The 10202-nt window shown below is 37.8% G+C and overlaps 1 protein-coding gene across 3 annotated transcripts; it reads left to right on the forward strand.

The window, feature by feature from the left end:
* Positions 1-227: 227 nt before the first annotated feature.
* On the forward strand, positions 228-4104 carry LOC113292778 (small nuclear ribonucleoprotein E-like). 3 transcript variants are annotated; one of them, XM_026541637.1, is made up of 7 exons: positions 228-345; positions 533-607; positions 716-742; positions 830-892; positions 3521-3599; positions 3693-3738; positions 3825-4104. In XM_026541637.1, the coding sequence occupies exons 2-7, from the start codon at positions 566-568 to the stop codon at positions 3832-3834; spliced, it is 267 nt and encodes an 88-aa protein (XP_026397422.1). In that variant the 5' UTR covers positions 228-345; positions 533-565; the 3' UTR covers positions 3835-4104. The 3 variants fall into 3 exon arrangements, with proteins under 3 accessions (XP_026397422.1, XP_026397423.1, XP_026397424.1); XM_026541638.1 differs by lacking the exon at positions 228-345 and adding an exon at positions 356-405; XM_026541639.1 differs by lacking the exon at positions 228-345 and adding an exon at positions 358-390.
* Positions 4105-10202: the final 6098 nt, after the last annotated feature.

Raw genomic sequence — 10202 nt, forward strand, 5'->3', positions numbered from 1 at the left:
TTTATTATCCCCTAGGTCTAACGGCTATTAATACTCGGTATATTCGGTCCGGTATAGTACGAGACTTGTATTGAATCGTGTACCTGTACCCCAGAGGTCGGTTCCTAATTTTTGGACCGATATTTGTACCCCGTCCTCGGTTCAGTACAAAACCAGATACGGTTCCACCGGTTCCGGGACGGTTCGCCGGTCCGACTCTGTTACTGTGCACCCTTAATCTTTGTATATTTTCTTCGTTTTGCATATCGCACTCGTTCTATATATTCATTCTTCGTCCTCTCCTTCCCGCTAATAGTAAACTCATCCGACTCTTCAACGCCACAACAGCTGCATCCTCACTCACAGGTTTATCTCTCCATATTTTTTCAATTTAACGAACCTCAGTTTCTGGTATTAGGGTTTGGGGTCGGTATAGGGTTTTGGGTAATTATGTTTTGTACTAGGGTTTTACTAGATGTCATTGAAGCTCAACACAATCGTTATGTTTTTCCCTCTTTATTGCTTTTCATCTCTGGTAATTGTTTTATTTTAGGGTTTCATAAAGGATAAAGAGAATTTTGCAGCAATGGCGACTACTAGAGTTCAGAGGATTATGACCCAGCCTATCGTAAAAATTCTAAACCCCTATTTTTTCATCGTTTTCTTTTCGTCTCTCTTTATATGCTCTACACTAACTGTCTATATCCATGTCTATTGGGATGTATCGGGCGGCCAGAACCTCATTTTTCGGTTTCTCCAAAGTGTAAGTTGGTCGGTTTAATTTTAAAAGAAATTGGTTCTTATTTTGTTTTAGTGTTTTATTTATCTAATTTTTCGTTTTTGACTGCAGAAAGCAAGGATTCAGATTTGGCTTTTTGAGCAGAAAGATACGAGGATTGAAGGCAGAATTATTGTAAGTTTTTGGCTAATTCTTCTCCAACATTTTGAGGTTGTTGTAATTTGCAATTTTCTGGGAACAAGAGCTTCTCTTAGATAACTCGTATAGGAGTACTGCTATCCTGATAAATATCTATGTTAGGGTTTAAGATCTACATGCTGTTATGGAATTCTCTGCATTATCAAGAGTATATGAGGTTTAAGATGTTCTTATTAGTTAGCGATGTAGAATATGGTTTCTTCAAGACTTTGCATAGGCGTACTTATCATGATTGGAAACAAGCAGAAAGATCTCGAAGAAAGCTGGAAGGCTTTTCTTTGTGTCGTTGTAAGATCTTGGCCATTTGTTTATGAATTACTGTTTGTTGTGATATTCAGTCATCTCTTTCATACGATTTTTGCTGAAGATAGCATCCGAAAAGGATAGTTTCATAATTAAGTGTCGTATATCAGTTTTTTTTTTCTCTCTTTGATGAAAAATTCTTTTACAATTCAAGTTGCGTGATTTCTGAAGCAGTACTTGGTTTTTTAGCTATTCTGCAGCATAAACTTCTGTTCCTCGTTGAAATATCTACAACTAATATGTCAAACTTTGCACAACCAATCCCCAACAAATAAGTGGAGCAAAAATTCTGTACTAGTATGTCACAGTAGGCTTAGAAGTGGAATATGTATGTCGCTCCAATATTCCTGAATGGAAGAGAAACAAGTGTTACAAGAAAACACAACCAGGATTTCACACTTGTTACAAAGTTGAGGCGGTAAAGAGAAACTTCCTATATGGGTAGTTAAAGTTTATAATCATACAAATGACAGACTTTTTGATCCACAGATTTAGTACCTCGTTAACCAGCCTAGAGAGCATATGTACGAGGATCTAGTAATCATACCTGTTACACAGAACTATTTGAATCTCTCGTAATTAGGGTTCTGCTATACGTTGGGTAAATGTATAGTTAAACGGGTTCCAATAACCGTAAATCTCCACGCTTTCAATATAGTGCTTCACTAGTCTCACGTGAATTCGAGTGTTGTGACTGAAGGTGACAAGGTCTTGAGTTATGAAAAAATATCGGGATAATTAGCACTAGAGTTTTAGATAGTCTAAAATTTACAGCGATATAATTATTGCCATCTTGTTTCAACTAAGGCTATTATTTCTAAGCTCCTGGGAGGTGCGAAGGGTATCAATGCACCGAAGAAACGAGTATGAATTATTTCTATACAAGTTTGGAGGCCTACACATTTGATTTGAATTATTAGACCTTAGCTGCACATGCAGGCATCATTGAAGTGAAGCATCTCTAAATGAGATGGAATGTAAGGAATATTGTCTTTTGGGTTAAAAGAGGCTACAGATTTGTAAGGGTATCAATGCCGTGACCTCTGGATTGGAACTACTCGAATGAAGGGTAACTAAACACGAGGATTTTTTACGATGGAATTTCCTTAAGATTAAGTCATGCTTAATATATATATACTGAGTTTATATATATGGCATGTGTCATTGTCTTATATTCTTTTTACATGGAAGACTTTTACTTGTATCTTAACCAAAGACTTCTTATGTTTCACAGTTTACACAGTTCTGTTATCCTCGAATTTCAAAGTTGTTTGTATGGTAACTATGTTTCCCGCCTTTGGCAATTTGTTGACTCAAGCAAGTTAAGATATAGAAGGGACATAATTCTATATATCTGTAGCCTGTAGCCCGTTGTAGGTCAAAGTGAGTCCATGCCGATACTTTCATATGAATTCATTGGCATAGCAATTTTGGTATAGTGATGGTCGCTTCTACGAGTATGCAACATCTCTATTTATCTTGTCTTTCTTAAAGATAGATCATACATCTGTATTAGGTTATTTGGACACTAAGGATACTGATTGTTCCAAATTAATTATAGTTTTTCAAACTACCTACTAGGAATTTGAAGTTCCTTTTTAGGAATATAAAATTGTCAGAGGCTCCTGTTTATAAAGACTTTTTCTTTGTAGCTGCGGAGAGACCTTGATGACATGATATTTTATTGTTTACAATAAGCATGCATTCAAGCATGGTATATGCACTTCAAAGTAGGATTAGCTCAAGTCGGTAGAGATATCACTCCGCTCACCTAGAGGGCTCCAGTTTTAGCTGATAAGTTTCATACATGACTTTGGACAAATCTGGGGTTCTCAGGTGTTTATTAGGAGTTCGTTTAATGTCCAGTGATTCAAAAAGAATTTTTGTTAGTGTTGTTGTGAGGGACTATGAAGCCACTGTTGCTGTAAAGCGGGAGATATGACAAAGTATGTCATGCATAGTGGTGATGTTACTGTTGATGGTTCGGGTATCTTGTTCCAGTGTTAGTTTTAACCATGCATACATACTTATAGCCAATACAGGAATTGTGCCTGATACTGATATTGTACTGTATTGCATCTGTAATATAGGAGTATTTGTTATGGGTATTTTTAATTAACGGGCATGGTGTTGACATTCACATATACAAATGAAAATTATGGGTGGGTTTTAATCTTTATTTTTTTGTTGGTCATGCATTTCTTGGCTCACCACCAATGTGCAAGACATATTTGTATTTCTTAACATTTCTATGGGACAGGTAAGTGACTCTAATTTGGTTCTTTCTTTTCACTTTAACAGGGGTTTGATGAGTACATGAATTTGGTTCTTGATGAGGCCGAAGAAGTCAACATCAAGAAAAATACCAGGAAGTCATTGGGTAGGGAAAATATGACTCTTTTACTGTTATGCGTCAAGTGTCTTTGCTTTTCGTGTTTTTCATTTATTCATATGTGGGTCTTGCGTTTTTCAGGGAAGATTCTTTTGAAAGGAGACAACATAACATTGATGCAGAATACTTAAGCAAACTGAATCTCGCCCTCCTCCCTCACTCAGTGTAGTCTGTGGAATTTTAGTGATAGTTTTCTTCTTTTTAATATTTCAGGGGTAAATGATGATTTTGGCCTAGCGAGGATATAGAACATGAGTAGCAGAGTTGAATCTTGCATATTATACTGTCTGAAAATGCAAGTGCAACAATCGAATTTTCTGCTTATCTACTGTTTGTTCTAGATATCTCATTTAACCTAAAACCTCATACAAATGAGTGTAGAATATGGTGCTGCCACCTGGTAGTGCAGTAATTTGGTTACATGTAATGCTTAAAATTTGGTGCTAGCACATTTCACAAAATTAATCTCATCGGTTGTCATATTTTTATTGATTGTTTCCGTGTCAACTCTTAGATATTACTTGGGAATAATCGACATGTTGTAATGCCCTACCCTTGTACACACATTTGTCTTGGGCGATTTACCACCGATGATTCTTATGTGGAAACACCTTTTTTACACATTCCGTTATTAAACAATGAAGTGTGCTTACGATGTAAAAGTAAGTCGAGACTTGAGAGCCATATTTTGAAATCTATGTTTAAAGTTTAAACCAACCAGTTGACGAGAATATCACTGATTCTCCCTCCTACCATCTTGGTCCGTGCTTAGGCTATGTCCTATGGGCTAGATATTTAGCTGCTAGATTGGCCATCCACGTCAGATAGGGCAATCTCCTAACTCCTATGAAATGACCAATCTAACAGCGAAACGCCTAACAATTCGGCATTAAACGCCAAACAGTAGAGCGTTTGGGAAACGCCGAACCAAGCGGCGTTTGACTTTATTCCACAAATCTAGTACTACAAGCTTTTCTATCTATAGCCACGACTCTGTCTCTATGAGTCTATGACAAGTCCCATGCAATACTCTAGCTCTCCCGCGTGACCCTATCCTAGCTACATAGAACAGCTCTCCCGCGTGACCCTATCCTAGCTACATAGAACAGCCACCCTTAGATTAAATCCCAACCAATAACCTGTTGACACGTAAACCACCACACCTATAAATAAATTATCTACCTTTTATCGGTTACTGTTATTTACGTACAAAAAAACTCGTTTACCATAACAAGAGGCGCAGATTTAGTGAGTCACTTTTTGAGCGCCTAACAATTGGGCGTTATTCTCTGGAATATTCTCTTAACGCTAAACAGTTCAGGGTTTGGATCATTTTTTGAGCGCCGAACGGTTCAGCATTTCAATCCCGCTGATAGTTGGATTGCGAGCACATGTTAGGAGAGAGAACTATCACTGTTAATTTTTTTCCAACACTTTTTCTTGATTTGCAACACTTTTTGGCCAATCTAGCACTCCAATCTAGCCCATAGGGGTTAGCCTTAGGCTTAGTCCTGGGCTAGATATCTAGCTGCTAGATTGGTCATCCACGTCAGCATGGGCAACCTCCTAAGTCCTATGGGAGGGCTAATCTAGCAGCTAGATTAGCAGCGGGACCACCATATAACGCCGAACCGTTTGGCGCTCAGTGCTGAACGGTTCAACGCTTTAAATCTCAGCCGTTAGATCAGAAATTTTTCTTCTAGCGCTGAATGGTTCAACGTTTATATCACTTTTTGAGCGCTGAACGGTTCAATATTTCAATCTCGCTGATAGTTGAATTGCGAGCAGTTGGTAGGAGAGAGAATTATCAACTAGCAGTGTAACATTTTTTCCCACATTTTTTTTCATGATTTGCAACACTTTTTGGCCAATCTAGCAGTTCAATCTAGTCCATAGGAAAAAGTAGCTCCTGTAGATATGAATCCGTTTTGTGGCTTGTACCAGGTGATTTTGACATATGTTACTGCCAAAAATATTTTTCATTAACCTGGTTATTCATTGTCTGTCTGTGTATCATAATTACATTGTTCATTGCACATCGGAGGACCCTCCACTCCGCACTCTATTATACTTTTTTCTTACATTTTTTCTTTCTCGGGCACTCAGTCGGTCGATACCATATAATACTTTTTTTCTTATAGACCGGTGGTTAATTAGTGCTTAGTAAGAAATACCATATAGTCATAGGAATAATATATTAGAGAGAGTCTAGTCCAGTGGACTCAGTCAACTGTCTGTTTGGTCCTTTTTGAAAAAAATAAATTATAATTTGGTCCTAGAAATTATAGTTTGGCCCTAGGGTGACGTCATGGGTGATGTAATTGTCTCTAGGTAGTGCCAAAAATATCCTTTTGGGACCATATATATAGAAAAAGTCACTAAAAAATATCTTATTTTCAGATTTACTTTCTCTCTTTCCTCCTATTTTCAGATCTAGTTTCTCTCCTCTCCATTTTTTTTTGTTGCTGCTCATGAAGACGATGAAGAACGACGAATTTTTTTGGTTTATTCGTCACTATTTGTTACTGCTGCTGTTGAATATGATGATGAAGACGATGGAGATGATGAAGACGACGGAGATTTTTGTGTTTCTTCGTCACTATTTGTTGTTGTTGCTGTTGAAGAAGATGAAGATGATGAAGACGATGGAGTTTTGAAGATTTTCTGGTGTTGTGTCTGACGACGAAGAAGAAAAACATGAAGAAAACGATGAAGAAAACTAATATAACCTTCAATCTTCATCTCGGATCTAAAGTCATTCATCTTGGATCTTGATTTTTTTGGTGTTGTTAATGAAAATTTGATGTTGTTGCTGCTGGTTGAAGATTTTCTGCTGCTGTGTATGACGAAGAAGAAGAAGAAAAAGATGAAGAAAACGATGAAGAAAACTAATATAACCTTCAATCTTCATCTCAGATCTAAAATCTTCATCTTGGATCTTGATTTTTTTGGTGTTGTTAATGAAGATTTGATGTTGTTGCTGCTGGTAAAGTCGATGAAGATGATGAAGAAGATGAAGATTTATGCGTTTTGTTGTTGTTGCTGCTGCTGCTTAAGATGAACTTCATTCCTGGAATGAACTTCATTACTGAAATGAACTTCATTTTTGGAATGAACTCTGCTATTTTTGGGTTTTTATATGGAGTTCATTTCTGGAATGAACTTTGTTTTTTTAGGTTTTTATATGAAGTTGAATGAACTCTGTTTTTTTTAGGTTTTTATATGGAGTTCATTTCTGGAACGAACTTTGGTTTTTTTAGGTTTTTATATGGAGTTCATTTCTGGAATGAACTCTTGGTTTTTTTAGGTTTTTATATGGAGTTCATTTCTGGAATGAACTCTGGTTTTTTTTAGGTTTTTATATGGAGTTCATTTCTGGAATGAACTCTGGTTTTTTTAGGTTTTTATATGGAGTTCATTTCTGGAATGAACTCTGGTTTTTTTAGGTTTTTATATGGAGTTCATATCTGGAATGAACTCTGGTTTTTTTAGGTTTTTATATGGAGTTCATTTATGGAATGAACTCTGTTTTTCTAGGTTTTTATATGGAGTTCATTTCTGGAATGAACTCTGGTTTTTTTAGGTTTTTATATGGAGTTCATTTCTGGAATGAACTCTGATTTATATGTTTTCTAAAAAAATAAGTAGAAATTAACAAGAGTTCATTTTGACGAATGAACTGCTACAAGAAAATAAGTAAAAATTAACACGGAAGGGTTATTTTGTTTGTTTTATATTTTTAAATTATTATGGACCAAACAGTAAATGTGTTTTTCCAAAGGACTAAACAGACATAGGACCACCTAAAAAAGGACCAAATGATATTTTTCCCTGGGGCTTATATCCTACTTTTAGTTCCTCTCTGCCTAGCTTGTTATAGTCTTACCAAAAAATCTTACCTCGTGTTGTCTCGCTTTTTTTTGTCTTTCAAAAGAAAGTTCAAAGTTAAATATACTTGATATTATGAGTGATTGAGGAAGACATTTTGCTTTTGCTTGAGCAAATAATTATGAACAGCACACAGTGAATGAGGATGACGGTAACAAATTACTGTTGTAGTTTAACATGTATAGAGACCTTGTTTATGTGTGAAACGATATTGCAAAGCTGTGATGACCGTGAGTTGTCTGCTTGAGCATTATAAGTTGTTTGAGTTTTGGCGTACATCCTAAGAGAACTGTTATTAATGTATTGCTCCACCTTGAAGTACTGATCTGATCACGGGTTAGTGTAGAGAGCTTCAACTCTATTATCTGGCAGTGTTTGAGCATTTCAGGTAGCTAAATGGACGGGAGAAGGTGATTTGTGATGTGAAGTGGCGAATAATAAGTTGAAAGTTGTACTGAGGGACATCCCTTGATGGATGATAAGACTGTAGATAAGATTGATATTCCCGACCAAATATTATGGTAACACACTAGGTCGATGATGATGTTTGCTATAAAATGGAATACATCTTGTTTGTTTTTTACCTTAATATACCGTGCATGGGTCCTTTTTCTGTAAGTTAGCGTTTTTAATCTAGTAAGTTGGGCCTTTTTTCTCCTCTTCATCTCCCATGACAACTACCCGTCTACTCTGCTTAACCAAAGGCTATGCTGCTTTTGCTTTTGATCAGGCTATGCACATGCTCTTCTGTAATACCAAGTAAAAAAAAAAAAAAGAAAGAAAGAGGAAGAAACAAATACAGTCTCAAGTGGGACATGTCTCTGAGAGATGATGATGTTGGAGAGCAATCACACTATTGGACGTCTGCACATAACCTGCCACAGCAGTGGCAAACTACCAAACAAGTTGGCCATGTTTTACTGCCAGAGCAGTGGCAAACTGCAACAACGTACTACCAAGCAAGTTGGCGTGTACCCACAGCGCAGGTCTTGTGTACAATCCGAGTCTTATGTAAACTCCGAGTCTTGTGTACACCGTTATGGCAGTTCTAACTTTCCTGTATTATCTCCATTAGTTGTTTTAGATCCTAGGAATTTGCTGTGATATATTCACTATATTTGTAAACATATATATACTCAATAAAAGATGATAGTCGACACATTGGTGAAAACTATTCCATATACAAACTTTCCATATACAAGTTTTGTATTTTAAGATGGTATCCTTGTAGATCCTAGGAACCTTAATATCAAATCTTCCGCTTCATCTCTGTCCTTATTTTCTCTTCGTTCAGGATGACTCCATCCGATCATTCATCCTCAAACTCTCCAGCTCACAACTCTTCCGGAAATCCCACACAAACCAATGAAACCCACATCAATCCTTCAGGAAATCCTAGAACCCTAGACCCTTACATAATTCATCCTAGTGATAACCCTGCAACAGTGTTGTCTTCTCCTCTTTTGCAAGGGGATAATTATGGTTCCTGGGTGAGAGGAATCACAAAATCCCTGAATGCTAAGGGTAAGCTTGGTTTTGTTGATGGTTCTCTCCCTCCCCCAACAGATGCGTTGCAGTTTCAATGTTGGAAGAGATGTGACGACCTTGTGGGCAGTTGGCTTCTAAACTCCTGCCAACCAGACATCAGGGCTAGCTGTTTATATGCCCCCAATTCTCATGCTATCTGGAAGGATTTACAGGTGAGGTTTTGTGTTTCCAATGCTCCGATTCTTTTCCGTTTAAAGTCCTCTATTGCTTCCATCAAACAGGAATCCATGCATGTTTCTCTCTACTATACAAAAATCAAGACACTGTGGGATCAATATGATTCCCTGGTTGCTTCTACTGAAGCTTGTATTTGTGGTGCTGGAAAGCACATGATTGAGAGACTTGAAAGGGAGCGTGCCATGGAGTTTCTGCAGGGTCTGCACGACAGGTTTTCTAACCTTCGCAGCCAAATACTAACCATGGACCCTTTCCCCACTGCACTCCGTATTTTCAACCTTGTTCAGCAAGAGGAAGAACAACAAAACATCACTGCTGCTCCTCTTCCAACAGTTGATGCTGCTGCTCTCAGTTCCAATCGTCACTTCTCCTCCAGTTCTCGACCTCCAGCGAACCAGAATAAACGTCAGCGTCCATTCTGTGACTATTGTAACAGACTTGGTCATGTCAGAGACAAGTGTTATCGACTTCATGGTTTTCCTGCCAGCACCAGTAGCTCTCCATCTCCGGCTAACAGCAATATGCATCTCACTGCAGCAACTGCAGTTACACCAGCTGATGCGTCTGCCATTCCGCATGCTCTTCCGACGCTGTCTGCTGACCAATATGCACGTCTTTTGGCCTTAATCAACCCTGCGCCAGAATCTGCACAGCTTGAACCTCGTGCCAATTTCGCAGGTATCACTTTATCAACCTCTTTTTCCGATCCTTGGTTTGTGGACAGTGGTGCCACACACCACATCTGTAACTCATTGCATTATTTTCATTCCTATATGCCTGTTAAATCACTGATTCAAATGCAACTACCGGATGGATCATTCTCCGTTGTTAAGCATATTGGAGAAGTTGTTTTCTCGCCTACCCTTAAACTGTCAAATGTGCATCATATCCCTAATTTCAAATTCAATCTTATTTCTGTGAGTCAGTTAACTCGCCAAACTAATTGTGTCGCTTATTTCTTCGACAATGTCTGCTTCT

The sequence above is a fragment of the Papaver somniferum genome, chromosome 7 (assembly GCF_003573695.1).
Source record: "Papaver somniferum cultivar HN1 chromosome 7, ASM357369v1, whole genome shotgun sequence".
NCBI lineage: Eukaryota > Viridiplantae > Streptophyta > Magnoliopsida > Ranunculales > Papaveraceae > Papaver > Papaver somniferum.